General features: G+C 36.9%; 1 protein-coding gene across 4 annotated transcripts in view; it reads right to left on the reverse strand.

Moving 5' to 3' along the window:
- The window catches only part of LOC133524409 (polyhomeotic-like protein 2), a 320,025-nt gene that overhangs the window by 154,713 nt on the left and 139,715 nt on the right, over nt 1-25,597 (reverse strand). Inside the window, exon 2 of one of the 4 annotated variants that reach the window (XM_061860401.1) lies at nt 16,794-16,899. The exons of the other annotated variants lie outside the window; for them this stretch is intronic. Coding sequence (XP_061716385.1) covers nt 16,794-16,869 — 76 coding nt within the window. The 5' untranslated portion in view covers nt 16,870-16,899. The remainder of the gene's footprint in view (nt 1-16,793; nt 16,900-25,597) is intronic. 4 annotated transcript variants of the gene reach the window in all.

A 25,597-nucleotide genomic window follows, 5' to 3' on the forward strand; every position in this document is an offset into this window, starting at 1 on the left:
TGTAAACGGGAAATTCCCGGGAACAGTATCAGGAATCATGAATACGGCACTGAAGCAAGTGGAGAGATGGTGCAACAGCCATCAACTCTCTATCAACCCAGGCAAAACAGTGGTAATACCGTTTACCAGGAAAAAGACCCTCAATGGCATGGAGCAACTGAAGCTTTATGGAAGGGTACTGGAAATGTCCGATGAAGTGAAATATCTAGGTGTAACACTAGATAAAGAACTGAACTGGAGGAAGCATGTCGAACTTACCACAACCAAGGCGCTGAGAGTGTTTGGAATGTGTAGAACGGCATATGGGAAAACATGGGGTTTAAACCCAAAGGTACTAAGATGGATCTATACCATGATGGTAAGACCTATCATTTTGTACGGATGCCTGGCATGGTGGACAAGGACACTAAAGAGCACATGCAGGGAGAACCTTATGAAAATACAGAGAACAGCATGCATGGCTATTACCGGGGCGTTTAGAACAACGCCAACAGCGGCGATGGAGGTACTGCTAGACCTCCCGCCGCTACATCTGGTGATACAATCTGAGGCGCGGAAATCGCTACACAGGCTGGCTCTAACCGGCCTATGGAGCGATAGCAAGCCAAAGACTAAACACACAAACATGGAATGTGACAATTTCATGGAAAGGATAACGAATATGGGCTGCGATAAGATGCAACCCAAGTTTGTGTTCCGTAAGAATTTTGAAGTTAAAGTTCCAACAAGGGCTGAATGGACCGAAGGTCTTCAAGCACCAAATTCGGATGAAAACGACATCATATGGTACACAGACGGGTCCAAGACAGTATCTGGTACGGGGGCAGGCATTTATGCAAATGACTTTAGTTGTAGCATAAGCATGGGTAATTACGCTACTGTCTTCCAAGCCGAGACGTACGCTATAATTGCCTGTGTGCATGAGAATATAGTTAGGCAAACCCAAGGGAAGAATATCTATATACTCAGTGACAGTCAGGCTGCACTCAAGGCGCTCAGGGCGCCCAGAGTGGACTCTAGACTGGTGTACAATGGTGTCCAAGCTCTGAACGAGCTTGGAAGACAAAATAGAGTGCAACTGGTATGGATTCCAGGGCACGAGGGATTCATAGGCAATGAAAATGCAGATGAACTTGCCAGAGCCGGATCCGCAAGTAACCACATAGGTCCGGAACCATTCGTGGGGCTCTCACAGGGAACCATTATAACGGCTATTAAAGACCACACTAGGACGAGACACCAAAAAGAATGGGACAGTCTGACGGGTCTAAAGCACTCAAAGCTCTTCATACAAGAAGTAGACTCCGGTTGGAGCAAAAAGCTATGGAAACTTAGCAGGAGACAACTCCAAATTATAACAGGGGTGTTTACGGGCCATTATGGGGTCAAAGGGGTTTTGGCCAGGATGGGACACTCTGACAACACCGATTGTCGAATGTGTGGTGAAGAGGAAGAGACAGTAACACACCTAATGTGTGAATGTCACGCCCTCGCCAGACAAAGAATGAAAGACTTTGGAGCAGGCTATCTGGAACCAAAGGAATTCAAAAGGCTACCCATAAGCTCCATCATCCGACACATGGAAATGGTCAAAAAGGCTCTTGAGTAGCTAATGGGTCTTTCCTTAGGGGGCAACTACACAAAAGATCCCTATGGGTCGAAGTGTATCCGCAAGGGCCCCCGGTAATCAGAAGATAAGATAAGAACACAGGGAGTAAATGAATCTACACGTATTGAATGTACTTAAATATTAATCTTAAGTACTTACATTGTTTAGGCTTATATGCCCGATATTTATGATCCAATGTTACTATAAAGCATCGATTAATTTACAAGCTGGTGACTAAGAATCGATATTTTATGAACACCGCACCTCACTACCGCTAATAAAGCCATACGGGCCAAGCCATTACCGCGCAAATTTACGCCGACCATTGGCTCGATACATAAATGTCGATATAAATGCATTTTTATCGATACGTGCAGCTCTCGTTACCGGCGATAATTTCTTCATTTTCATATTGCGAACTTTGCGACCTCGTGGATTTTGAACCAGTTTTTTTAAATGCTGCCAGTGAAGTCTTCGACATCAGAAGGTAAGCATTTATAACAAGCTAATATATTATAGTGATACTGACAATCTAATCGCTTTAGGTGTAAAGTGATAATTTATTAGCATGGCAAACGTAGTATTAATTAATGCATTTTAAGATTGTCTGTTTTATTATTATATATTCGAGCATATATGCAAATAATAATTCCGAAATGAGGACTTCATATTTCGGCTAATGAATCTGAATTTAATTCCTGCAGGTAGATGAGAAAAGAAAGTATTGTAACAAGTAGAAACGCCATTTTGGACTAACGGCCCGATTCAAAGAACGATTAAGACACGTTTAGGATCTTGGAAAGATCTTTAAAAAATCGATAACTAAACGACATGTCAAAACTGACGTTTATTTCGACTCCAATAAGATCTATCTACGATATTTCTAACGTCAACGTGGATTGGTTGCCCGAATCGAGCTGCTTCCGTTAATTATACGACATACAAACGATATCAAAATGAGAACTTATCTAAACCAGAACTTATCGTTATCGTATCTCATTCTTCGAATAGGGCCGTAAGAATCTAACGTCTTCGTGCTGATTTAATAGCACCTCTAGAGTCGCACTGATTTTAGTAATCAAACGTCACAATTGGTTCCCTTCTAACTCTCTGCCAAAGCTCTTTACACTCCCTTCTGCCAAAGGTACCCTTTAATTGTCAACTTTTATGAAAAAAATGCTGTTCACATGGTGTCAAAAATAATTCCATAGATAGTAGGTATAGTACGTACTATCTATGGAACTATCTTTCAAAGTATCTACGTCAAAAGTAACCTTGGATCATCAACTTGTATAACAATACTCGTATTTGCTATTGAGGACGGCCAAAGAGTGTTTTGTCAAAAATTGTTTTATTTATTTATTATTAACTGATCGGCGATAGGCCCTAGTCACACCTGATGGAAAGTGAAGACAGGGCCTAAGATGGAGCTCAACGGTTCAGTTGTAGCCTATTCACTCTTGTTTTAAAGATACCACAATGGTTTTCAATATTGCAAGTAGAAGCTTGTGAAAACACTGAATGCCACCTTAGTCTCGTCAGACCTTTAGTTCCTCCGATGCACTGACGTTAATACGTAATTAAGGCCCAACTCCCTTATTATCGATGATAAATTACCCGTATTGTGGGTTAATGGTGTCGAAATATTGAAGTCTTTGCCCTCATTGTCGGACTACCGGGTTTGATGGTCAATGGACGGCGGTGAGGTCAAGAACGAGAAGTGGTCTACGTGGTTTCGGATCCGTACCACTGTTAAAAATGTAAGAGATGAAAAATTTGATCTTTTCAAACTTGCAATGAAATTTGGTATGACTTAGTTCAAATTAAGTCCGGAAATACTATGTTTCCGGTGCGATGAGTGAAGATGATATGTCAAATAGTAGTAGATTCGTATTTTTTTTAGCTGTGTAAACCTACGAACACACAACTACGAGCTAAGGACATACAAATTGACTACATTTTTGTTCATTGCAAGTTTGAGACAATCACTATACAAATATCGGCGAGAAACGGGGTTGCCGGCCGCGTATCCCTACGCTCAGCCGTCTATATCTACATAACCTGCAACCCTTTGTTTCCCGGCCACTATAGTAATGTACTATTTATTACATATAGTAAGGTTCAGTCAGCATCAAAATTAGCGGATGAAACAACGGTCCAAAAGTATCTGCCATCCTGTTTTATTTTTTCAATATAGATATTTATATATCTCTACAATTCGCGTTCTAAAGTATGTTTCTATCACAGTTTAATTGTTCTACATATTGAGACTATATATAAACTTTTGACACACTTTTGATGCTGACTGTACCTACATACAATAATAGATAATATATTTACTAATAACTTTATACCACAAAAAAAGTAGACAATAGTGTATTTAATTTAATAGTAACAGTGCCAAGTTATTTAATACAGTTTGCACCCAATACACAGTTCAATTAATTTTAATGATTTCACTTGATTTCATTGTCACAAAATGAGGGCATGCTCCTATTAAAAAAAAGTTGTGAAATGATTACGTAAAGAGAACTAATAAAAATTAATATCACCATGACCAATACAATAATCTCGTTATATTTTAAAACAAAATATTTAATTAAGCATTTCGTAAATAATACCATCATTACTACGATGTTTCAAATGCCCCTGTCCCTATCACTTCACGATTTATTTATTTATTACCTAATACCATGGAAATCACAGGAGGAACCCCACGGAACCCTAGCGAGCCTTCCATAGTAACGCAATTAAGATATCTCGATCGGACGATAATCAGAGTAATTACATGTTTTCGGCTGGTAGCACTTATCTAGGTGAAAGCGCGAATTCTCTAATTGAATGCATCCGACGTAATCGGAGCGGCCATCGATGCACCATACATCTATGTTTAAGGCCACTTTCGTTGTTATTGATCAGCTTTTATATTATTTGCCTTTTGAGTTCTCCAAGTGTTGAGAAGAGTCACATGAATATAGGCGCCTCCATACAATCGTACAGACTCAAAAGCTGCGACTAATGCCTATTATGCATATGTCCAATGTTGGTTATCGTATGGTATTATCTTATGGGGGAATAGCACAAACGTAGAGTTCTTACTGCAAATAAAGTGTATAATAAATACTAGCAAATATAAATTGCCTCCCTTATTTTAAAAAAAGGAACATATTAACGGTAATTTCGCTGTATATTTTTGAATTTTGTAAATTTGTGTCCCTTAATAACTTTCCAAGAAATCAATACCTGAGGAAAAGAAACAAATTAGTTAGCACTTTCACGAACTTAAAAATAGTGGATTCCGGTCCTTACCATATGGCTGTAACAGTATAAAACGACATACCTTTATCTTATACCTTTAAACGAGCAATTCTTGTATATATATATTTCTGTGATCTCGGAAACGGCTCTAACGATTTCGCTGAAATTTGGTATATGGGGGTTTTTGGGGGTATACAATCGATCTAGATTAGTCTTATGTTTGGGAAAACGCGTGTTTTCGAGTTTTCATGCGTTTTTCTTTCGACGCAGAATATGGTCGCTAATTTCGTGTTGCCGGCCACTGTCCGTCTGGTCCAGCGGGTTAAGACGCGGACGGCTAGAAACGAGTGTTACGGGTTCGAATCTCGCCCAGTGACTAACTTTTGTTTTTTTATTTATATGTTCAAGTTTATATATAATTTTTTAATTTTTATTGTTTTAGACAAGTTTAATTTAGTTAAGATTATCACCTATACACCACCATATCCTCTTAAGGCCCAGCCATAGAAATGAAAAATCCAAAATTTGCCACTGGAATTTGAACCTATAGTGCACGGAATAGAGTAGATTTTATTTTGTTTGAAAATTGCACGAAACAAAACAAATGCAACTCTGTCCTAATTGAATATGATTTAAATTTCATCGAACTGAATAAGTCCTATAGGTAGGACCTTGGGCCTTACGAGGTTATTACAATAAATAGTTATAACCGAGCAAAGCTCGGTCGCCCAGGTACTTAGAACTTAAACGTGAACTTATAGCTATTTAACTTTACTAATATTAAAAGTATTTAGTTATAGATACAATATTGCAGAAACGACAAGAAATTTGGTAGCCAAGTTTTTCATATTTAAACTCAAACTCAACATTTTAAAACGTTTTAATAATGCTAAACGTAGAAAAAATTACTCAACAAAATCCAGTCAAACGGCCCGATTCGAAGAATGAATAAGACACGTTTAAGATCGTTAAAAGATCGATAACTAATCGACATGTCAAAATTAATGTTAATTTCGATTCCGCTGTGATCCCAATAAGATCTATCTACGATATTTCTAACGTCAAAGTGACATTGGTTGCCCGAATCGAGCTGCTTCTGTCAATTATACGACATACAAACGATATCTAAATGAGAACTTATCTACACCAGAACTTATCGTTATCGTATCTCATTCTTCGAATCGGGTCGTAATGCTAACTTAAAACCTGATTGATTAATTTAATAAATGTATATTAGAAGCACTCCAATATTATATTTATAGGTGTATTTATTTCAGGTAGTTATTGGCCTCGTATTATACACTAATCTGGTAGCGTATATTAACACCAACTCAATCATGTTTATTACTTTTACAACATATAAATCCAAATCGATACCGTTATCGATTAATCTAGTTATTCGACTCGATGACCGGTATGCGACTAAAAACAAAACGCCTGCAGCGCGCCCTAATAATCGTTACAGTTATCTCGCCGGTGCAATTGCATTGGCTAATATCGATAAAATCGTTTCTCACTAGGAAAATCGAAGACTGGTTTTTTATCGACAAAAAAGTCGATGGAAACTTGCTTCTGTAAATCGGTATCATTTAAAATGGATGAACATCACTTAATGCTGGAATCTATGGCAATTTTTATAGTACTCAGTCTTTTATACGCCGTTTTAAATTTTATATAATTTGATATGAACGCAATAAACTGTAAGGTAAAAATGTTTTCCTCTATATGGTGTTTCCGGTCAAGATTCCCGATAGAAAGAACTATATCTATTCGTACGCAATTGCTACACCTAATGGGTTAATAAATTACTAATGTGATGTTGATGTATAATTCAAAATAAATGAAGTCCAATCCACCGGCGATATTCCATTTTTTCGTGACTTAAGTTTTTAATGACAGATGTACTCCTAGTAATGACATAATACGTCTGATCAAATGACTGGTCACTTATACTTATTAATCACCATTTGTCGGTAATTACATGAAAAAAATAGTGATTGCGAACGATGCTTGGTGTTGCTCACGAAAGCGTAAACTTTACAAAGTAAAAGAAATCCGATATATTCTTATAAAATGACCATACATTGGTACGTTTTAACGGTAGATACGTCATTTTACATGAACAAGGTAGAAATCGCGTGCGTAATGACTATATGATCGGGTTCACTTGAGGTTATTAGGGTTATTTTAGCGACACAACAGCCAATTAGACATTGTTTATGAAGTAGTTTTTGTTTTCAAATAACGACAGAATAAAATATGTTATTTATTTTGTTAACAAAAAAGTCAGATAGAAAGGCACAATAGGTTGCGCCCACAGCATGCCAAATTGTGAATTCTTGGATTTGATTTTCTACTTTACTCGTAAAGTTTATTATTCCGGACGCCCCAGGTATCACTGGAGCGACATGGTGGAGGCGGACCTGCACGAACTTCGAGTCAACAATTGGTGAGAAGTCGCACAGAACTGAGAAAAGTGGCGCTGTCTTGTGTCGGAGGCTAAGTTTCATTTCGCTGAGCCAACGGAGTAAGTAAGTAAAGTTTATTCTGGACTTACTCAGTGTTATCCAGAAACCACTTGGCAATGTCAAGAATATGAACTAGAGACATTGTTATTTAGAAAAACATTGGTCTAAATTCACAAATCGGCCTGCGCTTATGTCACAAATCATACTGCAATTGCTACAGCGAGCACTATGCCATGCGCATAGAGGAAAACATTATAGATCGGCTTAACCGTGTTTTTCCTTGAGCTAATGAATTTATTGTTTTTCCTTGAGAGAAAAACTTCTTATAAAATACTGGTGCAAAACTGCGCTAACTTTGCAATTGCTCCTTCCTTCCTCCGCAAAAAATGGTCACTTAGAAAGAACTTAATCTATATGGAACAGATTTTCCTACAAATCACCGTTTTTGCCCTTCAATAAGGCCTTTAGGCCGTAAATAGAGACGAAGTTTTTGTCCGTAAGTCGGTACATCTAACATTTTCCCATCCGCAGCCTCAGTTGGCTTTTTTCTGCGTTTTCTATGGGCGCCATACCGCCATCACACATTCAGTTCTGTTTGTCCTAGAGTTCCTAGACACTATTAATGATTTCGTTTTTTTTTAGATTATCTTTATATGTAAAATCGGTAGCAAGTTGACTTCAAGCAAACGTACGGCCTGATTGTAAAAGGTAAACCACAGTCTACGAAGCTTGCAACTCCAGAGGTGTCACATGGGCATCGCCGAGCCTTTTAAACATGTAGTGAACATGTTGTTGAACAGAAAAGGTTCTTGACTGTTTGTTAATTTCATGTCTTTTAATTATTTACATATAAATTCAATCCTCGGAGACCCTTTCCATCTCTAATGATATTTTAAAAGTCATTTTTTTAATTATATTTTATCTTTGACACTTAGAGACTTTTACATCTGTAAAGAATTTTAGTATTTGTTGTTTGTATTTTTTATCATATTTTCTGTGTAATTCGACAATTAGAGACTGTATACATCTCTAATAAAGTATCTAATATTTAATTGATTCCATATTTGCTTTTGTATTTTGTTATTTATTGTAAAAATTTGACATGTAAAAGTGACCTTGTTATTTGCTGAATAAATGTTTGTTTGTTTGTTTGCAGAGGTGGACGCGCACCGCCTGCGCAGAGTGGTGAAGAGCACGCGGTGTGCGCCTCCGGGAACATGCCCGATGCACTGCAGCGGCGCGGCAACGCCAACATCACCCACGCAACGTTATACTTGACGCTATATACTATTGATTGTTGTATTGCCCATTTGCATGAAATTTTGAAATTAAGTTCTACGTTCCAGCAACTAGACCTGAGGGAGTTAGGCTGCGTTTCCACCGGATATGTTCGAGTGTTAAAAACCAATAAAATCACTTCATTTATTTTCATCGCTCGGCGTGTAGTGATTCTATGGCTCTTAACTAACTCATCCCTCGGTACGCGTGCTCGCATATCTCACGCAGCCTTAGAGAAAAAATAAGAATGGAGAAGTAGTAAGTTAGGTATGTAGTGTTCGATGTAAACTACGAATTTATTTGAGTAACTCTTAATATAAGCTCTTGCCATTTAATTATTGTTAGATGTAAACGTGAAAACTATTTTTTAAATAAATCGCTTATCTGAAATTTATCAAATGGAACATTCAAGGAATATTATTGTATGATAGAGGAGGCAAACGAGCAGACGGATCACCTGATGGTAAGCGATTACCGCCGCCCACGGACACCCGCAACACCGGAGGGGTTGTAAGTGCGTTGCAATCATAGTTATAGTTTTGTATTAGGGACACCTTGATATACATTGTTAGTAGATTTCTCCGCATTTTACCTTTATACTTAAATTTCTGTATACCTTTAATATTTTAACCCAAAACTTTTAGTTAAATAAAATAGACAAGTACCGAAGTATGTTTTAATAGATTAAATTTGTTACACGTGTTGATTCGCACAATAATAATTCAGGACCATCGGCTTCCAAACAGCCAAGAGCCTTTTAAACATGTAGTGAACCTTTTCTGAAGAACCCCACACTATAGTCCCTCGAAACCACCTCGGCAGGGAGTACATTCCTCATGCAGCTGGCGCATTTGCGGGAGGAAATTTAAACACGATAATGTTATCGCAATGATGTCATTCAACACATCATTTTATCAACAACACAACGATTACAATATTTATTTGGCCTAATGGGGAGTGATCCTGCCTTGAAGAAATTCGTCCTGGGTCTGAATCCCATTAAGGGCATTTATTTGTGTGATGAGCACAGATATTTGTTCCTGAGTCATGAGTGTTTTCTATGTATTTAAGTTGTATGTATATATTATTTATATCGTTGTCTAAGTAAGCATATCACAAGCCTTCTTGAGCTTACTGTGCTATTTATTCAATTTGTGTAAGAATGTCTGATATTTATTTATTTATGAAAAGATATATGTATAGCCTTTTAACAACTATCAACAGTATACAATGAACCATTATTACCAGTTACTATAGTATTTTATTTTGTAACGACAAAGCTACAAAGTCAACCATAATGTCAATAATGTCGTTGGATAAATAATAAATAACAGAAGGCGTGGCGCCACCCACGCTTCATGCTAATCGGACGAAGATTTACGCTAACAGATATTGTTATACCATTTAAATATCTATAGCCGTACCACGAGTTGACACTTGACGTTTACGTTGGCGAATGCGTTAACTCGATTGTAGTCTGTCTAGCTCGCCCTGATGTGATGTGAGATATTGGTGCGATAGAGGGAAAGAAAAAGATAAAGATATTTTATTTTCAAAGTAGGCTTATGAACGTCAAATAAAGCTACGCCGGCTCTAACCCTACACCTCTAACCCGAGAAGATTTAAATCCCTTGTACATTGTAGGAGGGTATTCCAATATGGGACCGGCAAGAAACTCGGCGGGACACATATTTTCAAAACCTTACATCTTATAACTAACAAGCATTAAATAAAAAAATACAATTTAAATTAATATGGAATGTAAAATAAATCATAAAATAATATACAGTAGGAATGCGATCAAGTTCACGAGCTAAGGGCCACCCCACACTACCGTCTTTTGAGCATCGGCGTCTAGTCAGCGCTATGGAAAATGGCGTCGCTGCGCAGTTGCATCAACGTTGCGTCAAGCAGCAGCCATAGAATTGACTAGACGCCGACGCTCGGGAGACGCTAGTGTGGGGTATCTATAACGTAAATGTCTAACGCCAACTCGTGGTAGTCTTTCTATTCTTTAATGTTAGCTGTTTTGTATCCGGTAAGAGAGTGAAATATAAATTTTGATAAGTTTTTTTAAAATGTTTTTACAAGAATAAATTTTGAAGAATATTGTTTCGAGTCACATTAGGCAGGAATATTTTATTTTTATGTTGAACGCAAAAATGATTTTATTGTTTTGAGTTGAAACCAATTGAAGACAAGGAGGGGTTAGGGGTAAAAAAAATCATCAAATTCGTGTGAAGTAATTAATGGATGACCCCTATATAGTTCTCGTACGGTTTAACTCACGTATTTTTAGTCACTCACGCGACATGTTTCGGAGAGCCTTAAGTCTCCATTTTCAAGCACTAACAGTGCAGTAAGTGCAGTGCAGTGTAAGTAGCGTTCACATAAGCCGCTCGCCGCGTACTAGCGTTTACCAGTGCTTTGACGACCAGTCTGGCCTAGTGGGTAGTGATCCTGCCTATGAAGCCAATGGTCCTGGGTTTGAATCCTGGTAAGATAAGATGTGAGATGTATGAAGAGATATTTATTCCTGAGTCTTGGGTGTTTTCTATGTATTTATGTATCAGTAAATATATACAAATACAAAAATACAACGTTTATTTCATTACTTTCATTGTATGTGTATATTGTTGTATGAGTACCCACAATACAAGCCTTTTTGAGCTTACTGGGACTTAGTCAATCTGGGTAAGAATGTCCTGTAATATTTATTTATTATTTAAAATGGAGACCTTGTCTCTCCGAAACATGTTGCGCGAGTGACTACAAATACATAAGTTGAACCGTATAATTTAACTTAGCTTTTGCAATGACTTATAGTGTGGAAAAGTCACAATAAATATCACATTTTTAAGAAAATACTTTGCCACGTCGAAGTCAGTACAGAGTTTGTTCCTCGACTGCAAGTGTATTCCTCTATTAACAACCGATTAAGTTGAGATTATAAATGTCGAATAGACCTCTTGAGGTCACATTCAAATGAGCCCGGCCGTGTCTGCCTTCGTTAGACCAGCAATAGACTACATTATTATACGAGGACGATGTTTCCAGCCAATTATGTAACCAACTGGTCCTATTTACTCGGCTTTCTATTCAAAAACCACTAACCTATAGTTTTAAGTCAGATCCCCACCGAAAACCAGCGCTACGGATTGCTTTGTGGGGATCCTTTTTAAGCGTCCAATATTTTTTATGTCTGCATGTCTTCCTTTCCTTTGTGTACTAAGTTGTGGCGATCAATAAATGTATTTTTTTTAAACATGAAACATTGACAGTAAGATACCGCTAGATTTTCGATATCAAAAACAACGCAGATTAAAGAAAATTTGAACTTAAAATATGAAATTAAATGTTGTATTGAGTACAATATTACTTAAGAAACAGTTAAATATATTCAGCGAGCTGCACAATTGCATGGATACATTATGAATGGAATTCTTTCATAATATGGCCATGTACTTTTGCAGTTGAGGGTCCATAACATAACTACCTACGTAATGAATTCAAATTTGGCAAATTCAGACACATATCAAAATTGTCTAAGTTTTTGAAATTTGGTAAGTAAACTGGTTATAATATTTTTCATTTATAATATCTAATAACATACTTAGAAAGGAATAAAATATGAAAGTAGTAAGAAATAAAAAGAAAAAAAGAAGAACCTGTTATAGATATACCTACCATATGGTCAAATTCCAACAATGCTTAGGTATAAGAAGTCACAATATCTGTCAGTGTCAAAAGTGACGTTTTTTGGTTGAAGAAAGTCACTTTTGACAATAACAGGTCGGTATCGTACCGCTGTGACTTCTTATAAGCATTGTTCGAATCGGGCCGTTAGTCCATTCAACGCAGTGGGCGTACTTATGTTTTGTTTTCCATTCAATGGTGAAAAAGTATCAATGTATGTATGAGATGAAAATGCAGCAAACATCAATTATACATGAACTGTAACAAGTGGCTAAATGTCTGTAAGCAACGGGTTCCGAGTCGCGCCTCCAAGTTTCTATTTATTGGTTCACCCCACGTATCAAAATTACCACGCATTTGAAAATCTTTTGTACCGTACAAAGACTAAAAGAAGTAGTAAAACTCTTTATTGTACAAAAATTAAAACAAAACAGGAAAAAGACACTCATCATTAGTACAAAGGCGAACTTATCCTTTTAAGGGATCTCTTCCAGTTAACCTTTGAACAATTAAGGGAAAATTGGAGACTGAAGACATCTGTACTGTACAGTAGATAGTTGGTTTCTTTTTCTATGATGAAAGATAAAATCTCGAGGATCTGGAGTTTAGAGTGAGTTATACTGGATAGTTCGAGAACTGGACTCTGCGTTTGCGCACTCAACGAGAATACACTAGCGAGTCTTGTCGATGTATCACCCACGCGACAGCGGAGTGAAGCCTGACAGGATATTTATATTCGCATGATGGACTAACGTAACGCTTTCGTGAATCGATTTAAATAGTACACCCAGGTGCGAATATACGTAGTTGGAGCCTGCGGCGGGGTGGCAGAGGTTGCTAACTTGCTATATGGGCAGGTTTGCCTGCGTACTCTGTTTGATTTAGCAGGTGTGATGTGACGCTGATGTACTCCGATGTACTGAGTCAGCAGTGCTATTTTGTTCAACATCGGCACCCTCCTTGTAGTCTCCTCTTTCTAGTCTTTGCTATGGGAAATGAAAACTGGAGCTACCACAAGATAAGATGATAAACGATTATCGACAAATGCCATTCGAACATTAAAAATCGGAATGACCGATGCTAACGAAAAATCAGGTGATTACGTCCATAGATCATTTAAGACTCAATTTTCAACAATTGTCAAACATCCTTCTTCCCCTGCATGACAAACATCTGCACCGGTAGGGCATGTATCTCGGCAGCTATGTAGAATACTAAGATATTAAGTATACAGTTAAGTATCCTATCTTTGTTTCTGTATTAAATATGTTTTATTGGAATTTATGGTCTCCGTATAAATTTATGAATAATGAGAAGTTATTACGTTTTAAAACTCTTAATTTACTTATTGATTTATTTCAGGAACACTACAAGATAAGTCACAAATGAAACTATAGGTAATTCACAGAAATTTATCAATAAAAAAATTATCAACAATTAAAACAGCTCCTATAGCTGTTTAAAAGCTCTTAAAACGCTCGAAACTGTTAAAGTCGTGTGACCCCTCGCACTAAGTGGCTAGTGCCTCGCCTAACGATTCAAAGCGAGCTCAATTGAACAACAATTCGGGCAAAAAACGAATAGGTGCTCGTAAAAGTATCTAAATGTTTGTGGTTGATTCTCACTATAGTAAACAGCCTTTGAACTTATTCCCAATAAAGGGCATTGCCCACATAGTTAATAGTCAACATAATTATAGGCAGCATTTAAAATCTTACTCGGCACATTTTAGACGAGCGGCGATAAAGCATGAGCTGACTGTCTGAGCACAGGGACTATTTTCTCGGCACATTTCTCGCACACGAAAAGTACGCGTAGTTGTGGATCCGGTAGGATTTATTCCGCTAAGTGCATTAGTCAGTTATCGCTACTCACTTCGTCCTTTTCCTCGCGTCGTCAGCGGCAGCTGTGAAACTGTTACATTTCACAAAGTGAAATGAATCAAAAGGCGCACTCAGACTTTGAAAATATTATATTGATCTCAGTACAGTTGTATTCGGTCGAACTTTAGTGCGAGAAGGACGAATATTAAAGTTAAGATCATATTATTAAATTCTAAGCACGCCTGCTAGCCGCCACACACGCATTTAGTCGTTTACAGTAATTGTCGAATTATTGAAATCTTCACGCTTCTACATGTTTTTATACGATATTGTTCACACCATTGTATCGTGCCGATCGAAGTTCAATATTATCCGAACACGCTTTTAAGAAATGATGAACGAGATTTTTTATGGAGCCGTATTACGACCGAATCGTTTAATGGCAAGAAGGCCAACACAGTGAACACTGTTAGTCATATATGTTACTGTGAGTCAGTAATCAGTATCTTCCAGGGGTAACAAGTTGATAAAATAGTTCATTAAAGGCGTAAAAAGTTTACATATTACAAAATATATGTACTACATATGTACGATGCGAAATATATTTAAGAGCAAAGAACAAGAAAATGATGTTAGAAAATGAATGAAAATGATGTTAGATTCAGTTTGTGAGCAACAAAAGCTGACAGCAACTTTGCTTTCAAATATGTATATACTAAACGTACTGAAGCAATGGCAACCTTCCTATAGCGCTTCACATACCTTTTACTTAACTCAGTAGCTGACGACAGGGACGCTTCAATGCGTAGAAGTGAGATACAGATATCCTCACCATGTCTAACGTATAGTTGCGTCCCTGTAGTTAGTTACTGAACTAAGTGAGGTATGTGAAGCGCTTAAAAAAGCTAGTACAAAAGTACCAAAAAACCAGTTTTAATTACTTGAACAAAAGTACCAAAAAACCTAAGAGTAAACGAAACCCGACGACTTCCGAAGTCGTGCCACGGCTTGAGCGCAAGGAAGAAGTATGGAAATGCGCACCTGCCACTCAAGCCACCCACTGCGCGAAGATAAACGTGCTTAGTTAGACTCCTCGCTAACTACCAGTTTCACTTGATTGCCTACCACTTTTTCACTTGTATATCTGCTTTAAGCTCGTATTAGGCGTGCACTTAAACTCAACCTTCCCTAGGAGGCTATTGATTCCTTTTGCCCTAACGCTTTAGGGAACAGTGATTGAGGAATTAACTATTCGGTATGCTACCGTCTAATGAAAGGTGGTTGTCATTACGAAGGCTTAGCGAGTGAGATACCACCGCACCGGTGAAAACGCTTCAAGATTACGCTCAGTTGTCTCAAGGTCAAGTTCACAATAAATAAAAAAATAATGTACAGTAGATAAAAACACGGAATGTATCCAAAACTGCACAATTTTCACAGGGAAAAAATTCGGAAATATCTCATACTTTTGTATGGAAACCGAAATTTTCCATTTCCAAAATGACAGTTTCCTTTGAAATTTCCGAGAACGTTTTTAAGTTTTTGGAAAATTTACGCAACTTTCACATGTGAATGTGCGTTTGTGCAATGACACCTGGGTTATATCATTCGAAATTTTCTTCAATAACATAGTGGCGATTGGCAATTTCTTAAATCGTAATAGATAATATGGAATGTTGTGAAATTGATAGTCGAAATTGATTATCTAGGGGGACATTCCAGTAAAGTAAGTATTAAGAAAGTAAATATTCTTTATTGCACTACGTACAAAACAAATTCAAATAAGAAAAGTATTGGGTATATGACGCTATTTTTAAGACTTCTGATAATTCGAAGAAACCGATATTTTGCATGAAAGGTTTGATAACTAGCTTTAAATTTAACGGTTATATAATACAAGTTTCTGCAGGTTATTAAGTTATATATGCGTAAATCCGCGACAAAGAACCTTTTTGTGGAATGCCCCCAGGGGTCTCTTAAGAATGGTTCTTCGGAACGCTGGATTCGCCTGCACCCGAGCAACTAATAAATTGATGGTCTGACGACCCAGCTGTCACGATATTGTGTGAGGCATGGCTTTCCGCGTTGATGTAAACTTGAATTACCAGTTGTTTATACGATTAGCTGAAGATACTCGCATCGGGTAATGATGATATCTGAATTGTAAGTCGGTTTAATTAATTAACTTTTTATGATATTTATATTTTATATATGAAGCGAAAGTAGGGCCATTTTTCAGTTCATTATTATTTCTTATATTTGGGGATAATATTGGATGCGGATTAATACACCGTTCCTGTGTGCGAGCGGGAAATCGCTATTTATAAGTGCGGTCTCGCTCACTCAACGGACCGGCGAGCGGATCTGCATCATCGTAATAACAATAACCGTGTATGTTCTTCAAAATTACCTGAGTAGGTACAACAATCTATGCCGTTATCGGCAACGGGTCGTTGTTGCCCTAGCTAATTACGAGTGTGAGCACTGATATGGCTTGTAAAGCCGAACTTAATTTTAAAAACTCTATCGCATGTGGGGCAGTCAAGTTGACCAGATTGACCAGATCTAATGTGTGTAATTATAGGATGGTTTCGGCCGGGAGTTAGATATCTGACGTTTCGCATCAAGGTCAATGAGATGGACATCTTCAAATTTCTTTACCTGAGTAGCACCATGCAGGCCAGACGACCGGCGTTTCGGCGTCCAGTTCTCGGCGCGGCGCGAGCGGGGCGAGCATCACGCGGGCGCGGGCCGCGACATCGCTACCCTATGGATACAGGAGCTGGTCAAAATGGATCCCCACGAGCTAGCGGGGCAAACTGAAACTACCCTATGGATATTGAAGGTGGTAAAAATAGAAGCCCACGAGCTACGAGCGGCGCAAACTGAAACTACCCTACGGATATAGGAGCTAGTCAAAATAGATCCCCGCGTTCTACGGGCGGGGCAAAATGAACTACCCTTTGAATCAAAGGTCCCCTCATTAAGCTCTCCCCCTCATAAGCTCAGATTTTGATGACCAAATGAAACTGATGAACAATCTGAATTATAAACCATGACATTACTACCTTATGATAATAAAATCTGCTAAAAAGGGTTGACTATATTCTAGCGGGGCGAACTGACTATGTGCCCTATGGACTAACACTTAAGTGCAAACCGTCCCAATAGCAGCATATGTTTTATACATAAAGTACTCCTTGAAATTTTCTACAAATCGGCTTAATATATGATGTACTTGGCATTTATGGTTATTTTGTAATATAGAATAGAAAAGTAGAAAAGAAAACACTTATTTATTTTTTCCTTGGAGTCTTTAAGGACTACTTTATGTCTTAATCATGTGCCCCTACCCTTGATCGATATTAACTTCTACACATTCTACTAAGATGCTAATATTGGGACAGTTTTGACCCTAAATGTATGGTTAAAGTAACTAACTTCTACGTGAGAGAACTCGAGGACTTAGAATAACTTGTATGTCAAAATGGATCACCAGGTCCTATGTGCGGGGTAAATTTGATCAGCTCCTTGGGATTGCTTTGTAATGTTGTCCCGTTCATTATTATTTTGTAGATTTGGTACGCCAAGTTAAACACCTGTTTATTTCAATTTAGTATAAAATGTACGTACGTTTATGGCAACTTAGAAGATACGAAACATGGCAACGTTTTTCATGCTATTCTTATCACTTATTATAATTGTAAAACTGTTTCAGTTGAAAAAACGCTCCGTATTACAAATTAACACACGTAAATGTAATGTTTTAAAAACTCCCATACATAATTCGCATTTAATACTAAGAGACAAGTGAAATAATAAAGACTATTCATCTCCATAAAAAGTCGCGTGCCTCATAATTATTGTATAGGGGACCACGTAGAAAAGAGAGTTCGGACATAGAAAAAAAGGGACAGTAAGTACCTTTTCAATATCAATCATGTAAGGCAGTTTTTCCATCGAAAATATTTGTTTAAAAGACCATACCTAAAGTTGTTTTTTTTTTTAAATGTAAATAGATAAGATGACCTTCAGTTGTTTAAAGTTGCATTGTTCTTACATCGTCCTATGGTCAAAATAATGACGTCATAATTGCGGTTACTACTACTTCTGCATTTGTGTACTTGAATGGTTTTTATTATTCACTTGTCTCTGATACCAATCAACAAAAACGCACACGCCAGATACACATTAAAAACTACTTACAATGAATTCGGTCCAAGTTCAAACGAATGGCAAAAACTTGCGGCAAAAACTTTGAATATAAAAGTTCTGTAACAGAAGTCTTTTACACTTATAAATGTAACATGTTAAAGCCTACCGATGTCGTCAGTATTTACTGGTACATACAACATTTAACTTTGAGCTAGCCAACAGAGAGGTTTGCTTATAGTAAATCTGATCATGTAATAGCGAAGGTTGGCCAAATTATCACTTATAGAATTTTTTTTTTTTTTTTTTATGAATATGATTGGCCAGACTATTTTCACTCACTAGTCTCTAAAAATTTAGTTTTACCTCTAGGTAATAAATGATTTCTGTAGAATATATGGGAATAATGATAACCAGTACCTATTATTGTCATTTCAGAAAACTGGTGACCTCTAGATTTCCTGTAGGTACAATTGGCTATAAAATGTTGATTCGACCATTAAACCGCAGTTACAAGTTATGTTATTATGTCAAGAGAAACTTGAACCCTTGACATTTGGCATCAATGACCATACTAAAACGTGAATTAAATGCAATAGAAAAATGAACACTTAGGAAATTCATAAAATACTAATTATATTCCTTGACAATATTTCATTTTATCAAGTGAGCTATGTATCGAAAGAAAAATAAATTGTAAGATGCTTGTTTTTCTATTTGACCTGAAAACTAACTTTTCATTTGAAAACATCAAATCTAAAAGTAGCAAATTCCAAAGGGTCCAAGTGTAGATGACATCATTACTACGGCAGAAAAGCGGATATATTATTTTACTGAAAGAAACGGCCCGAGAACAAACATAAAACACAGAAACGTGACAGCTGACAATGACATTTGGAATTCACGTTTGACAGTGTATGACAACCGGACACAATTACTATTATACATATTGAGAATTAATTTTAATGGTATTTAATCATTTTTATGAATAATTGTTTTTATGTTAAGATATTAAACTATGGTTTGCCGCCTTAAAACATAAGCATCATAGACTAACTACACAGACACCGTATTATGAAGCGTTTAGAAAGAGCACGAGATCACCACATATAGGTGCAAATTTACTTGTAGAATGCTACGATTGAGCAGCGCAACATGAGTTGTATTCTACACCATTTTATACTATAACATAGGTACACCCCTAAAGCTTAATTGTTATAAATAATTTTAATGTACACGAGTACTGGTTAATTATGGGCGCAGCTGAAGCAAGTGGTAGCGCTCCTATATTAAATTTGTACGGGATCGCTTATGTGTGGTGAGCTAGTGACCTCGACTGTCTTATATGCTCCGTCGAGTAGCTGAGGTGGTCTCTGAAAAGCATAAATAGTAAGTAGCAAGTAGTTGTCCACTCTGGATTCAAGTTGTCTAGACAGCTAGCCGCTTGTAGTTTTTACCTACTTGTAGTACAGTCAAGAGCGTTGGCGTTAGAAATTCAAAAGCTTATCCGATAAAAAGTATAATTAATGAGATCTACTGCATGAAGAAAAAACATCACAGGTATAAGTAGGTTTCTTGTGTTCGTTTTTCTCTAAAATAGAAGTGGGTGCGGAAAATTCGGAGCAGCGTAGAAATCGATGACACGGCTCGGATGATCGGGTTAATACTCGATTATATCTGGATCGATTTTTTGCAAAATTCTTCTAGATTTATATCGATTATCGTCTCGTTTCCTACGATTCGCCTTCTGTTGTGTAAATGATACTAAAACATGCGTTAAATGGGCGAGCTGAGACATGAAAAAGTACACATCTATGTATGTCAGGTACTTTATATCTTATGGTTATCTTTAGAACCTTAACAAATTATACACCTTCCTTAAGAATCACTTTATGAAAACCACATTAAAATTCGTTCAGTAGTTTATGAGTTTATCGCGAACATACAGACTGACGCGGCGGGGAACTTTGTTTTATAAGATGTAGTGAGAACGATCTTGCATTAGTTATAAAATTCAGATTTGTATTTAATTTATAAGTAGTTGTCATAAATTCTTTGATTATTTTCTGTTGATTTCAAAATATGTACTTTAAAACACAATCCTGTATTTATATAAATAAATATGACTATGATTACCGTGAGGATAAAAACGACGAAAAATTTGACCTCGTTAGCTACAACTTACAAACCAGTGAGAACTCAAGAATCCATCTTAAACCTGACCCGATGTCACACTCATAATTAACTAAAACAAAAGACAAAAGCAATGAAACTGTCATTACACTAATACCGGTCATTTACGCCACCTGCCGACCTGCCAGCTACCGTTTGCACTTATAGAAACCGCCGGTTAGGTTCGTGACAATGGTCAAATTTAAATGGCGGCCGGGCGCTCCAATTTCAAATGGCCGCTAGGCGTACTTGGTGCACGCGCAGCACTTACTCCACAGTAGATTTAATACAACAGTACCTACACTACCGTTTTCCTAAAACATTCTTTATTTGTATAAATTGATGTGTATTGTCGTAAGTAGTTTGTATTGGACACTATCGACGAAAAGTGTCATAGTTCCCATACTTACAATGACCAAGAAAAAGGGGAGGTCTATTGGTAACCTTTTCCTTTTCCTAGGGGGCTATAAAATCAATGTCAGATTTTTTTTTGTTTTTCATTATGTATTTTTATTTTGTTGTAGTTTAAGTTAAAATGTATTCCTGACTTCCTTTAATATCAAACTTTTACCGAAATTTTAAGATCTTAAAAATTCAATTAAAATCTAGAATTCAATTTATTTCGAACAGCAGTTTTTTTAGAAGCCATCCATTAACTAGTGATCTATCCTTACGATCTACTTATTTACTTAGGGCCGGATTCGAACTTTAAGATACGTCAAAAACTCCCTAAAGATACGATATACTAATCCATATCGTATCTTTAGCAAGTGTTTGACGTATAGTAGCTCAGATCGAGCCGTATTTCTGGTTAACGTTCAATTTAGTTTTATTTAATAAAATACGAGTAAAACTGTTGTCGTACTGTGTCAAGAGCCACAGTCCGCCATGCCGGCGGCGTGTAGCCAGGTGTCGCGGTCGTGCGTCCGAGACCGTTCGGCTGCACTCTTCAATTGCTGCAAATGAGGCTTTTTTCAGCCGCCATTAAATCACACCGAGCGCACGCGAGCTTTCACAGGTTGCGATGCGGAATAAAGGTTCAACAATTCAGTTTCAGTTTTTTTTGGTTTCGGTTTTTATAGTCGATATAAGCGTCGTAGGTACATTTTATATTGTTTTTTTTTCGTCACCGAAAATCGTCTGTCTTTGATTGCCACATATGAGGCTTTTTTCAGTCGCCATTAAAGCACGCCGAGCGCACGTGAGCTTTTACAGGTCGCGATGCGGAATAAAGGTTCAACAGTTCGGTTCCAGGTTTTTTTAGTATCGTTTTTTAGACGATATAAGCTGCAACATGCTGCTGGGCAAAGACCTTTTCCCTAAATTCGACTTTATCAAGTAGGTACATTTTATATTTTGTTTTTTTTTTGTCATCGAAAATCGTCTTTCTTTGATTGCCGCATATGAGGCTTTTTTCAGTCGCCATTAAAGCACGATGAGCGCACGCGAGCTTTTACAGGTCGCGATGCGGAATAAAGGTTCAACATTTCGGTTCCAGGTTTTTTTAGTATCGTTTTTTTAGCCGATATAAGAGGCAACATGCTGCTGGGCAAAGGCCTTTTCCCTAAATTCAACTTTATCAAGAAGGTACATTTTAAGCACGCCGAGCACCCGCGAGCTTTTACATGGTATGATGCGGAATAAAGCTTCATAATTTTTCAGGCAAGCCTCGCCTCAAATCAACTCTATTATAAATGGCAACGTAATCCTTACAGTTTTGTCATGTCCGTCTGCTCTTCCGTCCGTCTTGCAGCCACTTATTTCAAAAGTTATATTTCAATGAAATTATAAAGTTTGTAAAAAAGATTTTGTTGATATATTGAACACTCTTTAAAATAATCGCTTCGGGGGTCGAAAATAATGTGTCCGACACGCAATTGACTGGTATTTTTATTTGCATCATCATAGATAAACTTTCTTCTTTTTCTTTTCCTCTTCGTGGTTCAATGTGCAAGTGGTAGGATACAAAATTGTTTAAATCTAATTAAACAAGAATACGAAATTGACATATTATTGGGTGGTATCCTCTATACTTTCTGTCGTATAAAGAAAGATAAGCGTCAGTTTTCCGCACCGTACTGTATATCGTAGAAAGCGGTACCAATTACCCGCGCGCCGGACCACCCTCGACATCTGTGTCGCGTCGCGTCCTGTCTTTATTGCTCGTCTTTCTGACCGACTTCAAAAAGTAGTTACAATAGTAAAACGAACCTAGCCGCCACACAATCGAAGTTGCGGTCTCATTTTAAAACGGAATTCTGAAATTGGCATGGCATGTCTGGTACTAGATCTTGTTGCTATAAATTGTAATACAAAGAAATAAAAGCGAGTAGGTGTTTTACATTTAAAAAAAAAAAACATTATTTTTGTAGGTACAGCAGAAAAAAATACGGGATGTATTCAAATTTTTTTGGATACATCTCGTAGTTTGGTATGGAAACCGAAATTTTCCATTTCCAAAATAACCGTTTCCTTTGATTCTTGTATTTTCTTGAAAGTTTTCCAGCTTTTCTAAACTTTCCGCAACATGTGTAGGTATGTGTGCCTGTGCATTGTCACCTGTGCAGTGGGTAAAATGCATCAAAATTTTCTTCAATAGCATAGTGGCGATTGGCAATTTCTTCAATATATATAGTTCATACTGGCGTAGAAATAGACTCAGGCGTTAGTTTTCCGCAAAAAAACTGTGTTTATCGTATGATGAACACGGGCCATCTTTACATATGTGTGTGTTGTATTGTATGCTGTGCCTTTATTTCTGCTCGGTTTTCTTCCCATGTGATCTAATATAATACATTTCAAAACGAAGTTTCTTATTTCATATACATATAATTTCAATATTTTCTTAGGAACTGCACAGAGACCAGAATACCTATGTCAGCCGTCTATAAAATATAATGTCGCAAAAATGAGCAAATAATAATGTCCATATCCAGTTATCTTTCTTTTCTAATTCTGAGTGCTCAAAGTGATCAATCGCGACTTTCTGTAGCAAAAGTAGGTACTGTAGCCAAGTTGTTCAAAAAATGTAAAAAAATATTACTTAGTTTGAACTACTTCGGAGAGGTCATTTTACCACAAAAATGTGAAATATTTAACTCGAATTATTTCGAGCACATCTAATTTTGTTTGCTACGAACAAGATGAATCCGATCGAAGGCCAAATTCGTTAAGCCTTGTCAAGCATTGAAATTGTAGCTAAAGGCTGATCAACTTAACTTGACTATTATTATATGAGAACGAAATATATTATAGACCAACAAACTAGCATAAATAGGTGCATAATTTCAGAGCTTGCCTGGCCCACCTGTACAGTCGCCATCAGATATATGGTAGCGGCCAAGGTACTCAAATATTTCGGAGCAGCATTAAATTTCAATATATTAGTTACGATAGATAAAAATTAATTTTGGTAAGCACAATTTAAAAAAATAAAAACAGAACTAAAAAAATTAAGGAGGCACATTTACTATGCATAAATTCGTTAGAACTTTGGTATCTTGTAAGTACTCATATAACTTCATTTAATTAAGCTATCGACATCACAGAATACTGTCTTGCTCTAGGATATTAAATGAATTCGTTAAAGGTCCGCTGAAGCACGCGATCGATAATCGATATTGTAAATAACGATATACTCGTAATATCGATGAAGCTGATACAGGACTGTTCTTCCCAACACTTACAAGAAAACGCTTGAATGAAACCACTATAGTTCGTTCTTCCATGATAACGCGCAGATTTGTCAAATCTAACCTTAAATGACATGACAATATGAAACAAGCCACGCGTCTTCTGAATGACACTCTATATATAGCTTTAACGTCGAGATGTATATCATTAATTATAACAAATGTGGGCAAAGAGGCTGTACTTATAATTAGACCTAAAACTTTTTCGAGCAAGAGCAAGATATTGGCAAAATGAAACATCGACTGATCTGTTATCGATAGGCAAGGCAAGTCAAAGATAAAAGTAATTTATTATAAGTTATAACTCATCTTAATGTTGAAATAAAATAATATATTTTCCATATTTATAGTCCTTATTAACGAAAATTATTGTATGTAGTTGGGATCCATAAGTCACTAAAAATGAATAATATATCAAAGGAGAATAGGCTACTACTATTTTGCGATCGATATTTACTTAAACAATAGTTATTCTCTATGGAGTTGAGGTACCTAAGTATCCATAAAAGTTATGTATTATTTTGTCCTTCTCGTTTTTGCTAGTAAAAGTTCTAGGTCTACTTATAATAGTTACTATTACTAGTCAGATGGGAATAGAGCATGGCTCAATAACGGTCGTGTACCGGATTGACATAAAGTTATGAATGAGAGCGCGGCACTACGCCGTGATAGGGCGGGGAAATAGTCCGCGAATATACATCGATGTTTTATTATCCGTAAATTACTTTGCCTATTTTAACTTACTGTTTAGAATAACGTTAATTACTTATTAAAAAATAATACCTACAATGATTAAATCAGAATTGCTACATCACTCGTAAAACGGTGTCCGTTTAATATTTCTGCATTAAGTCACGGAAGTTTAAACCGTACCGTAACTTACCTAATATAAATAAACATGCACCGTATACCTACAAACGCACTGTTGTCTTATGCTTACTGATGTGCCGTCGCCGGAAAGTGTCCATAAGTGCGAATTTACACATGAAAAATTTCGAACTTCTCAAGTTTTTGTATAGGATTCCAAATTTTCCAGTTTCAAAACGAAAGTTTTCTTTGTTTCCTGTGAAAATTCTCTAAATTTCCGAGAACATTTCCAATTCCTTGACAACTTTTCGCAACTTGTACATCTGTACACGTCTTGCCTTGGTCATACATAGTGCTTTATCATCTTCAAAGGACATGTTTGATCAATCCATTACTATTCTCCAACAGAAAGATATTACAATTTCCAATCGGACACCAATTGACCATTAACATAACTAATAGAACATTTTAGTTCATAACCCTTACATCGTTTCCATTAATCCTACATAAAACATTGATATGAGCTAATGTTAACATCACTAATAGGCCCTCACAAGTGGTTGCCACTACTATCATCATCATGGACCCCTGGTCTATCAAATAATCCCCCCTCAAACTTCTTTAAGTAGTCTTGAAGCGGGG

This window comes from Cydia pomonella, chromosome 13 (genome assembly GCF_033807575.1).
Source record: "Cydia pomonella isolate Wapato2018A chromosome 13, ilCydPomo1, whole genome shotgun sequence".
Classification (NCBI taxonomy): domain Eukaryota; kingdom Metazoa; phylum Arthropoda; class Insecta; order Lepidoptera; family Tortricidae; genus Cydia; species Cydia pomonella.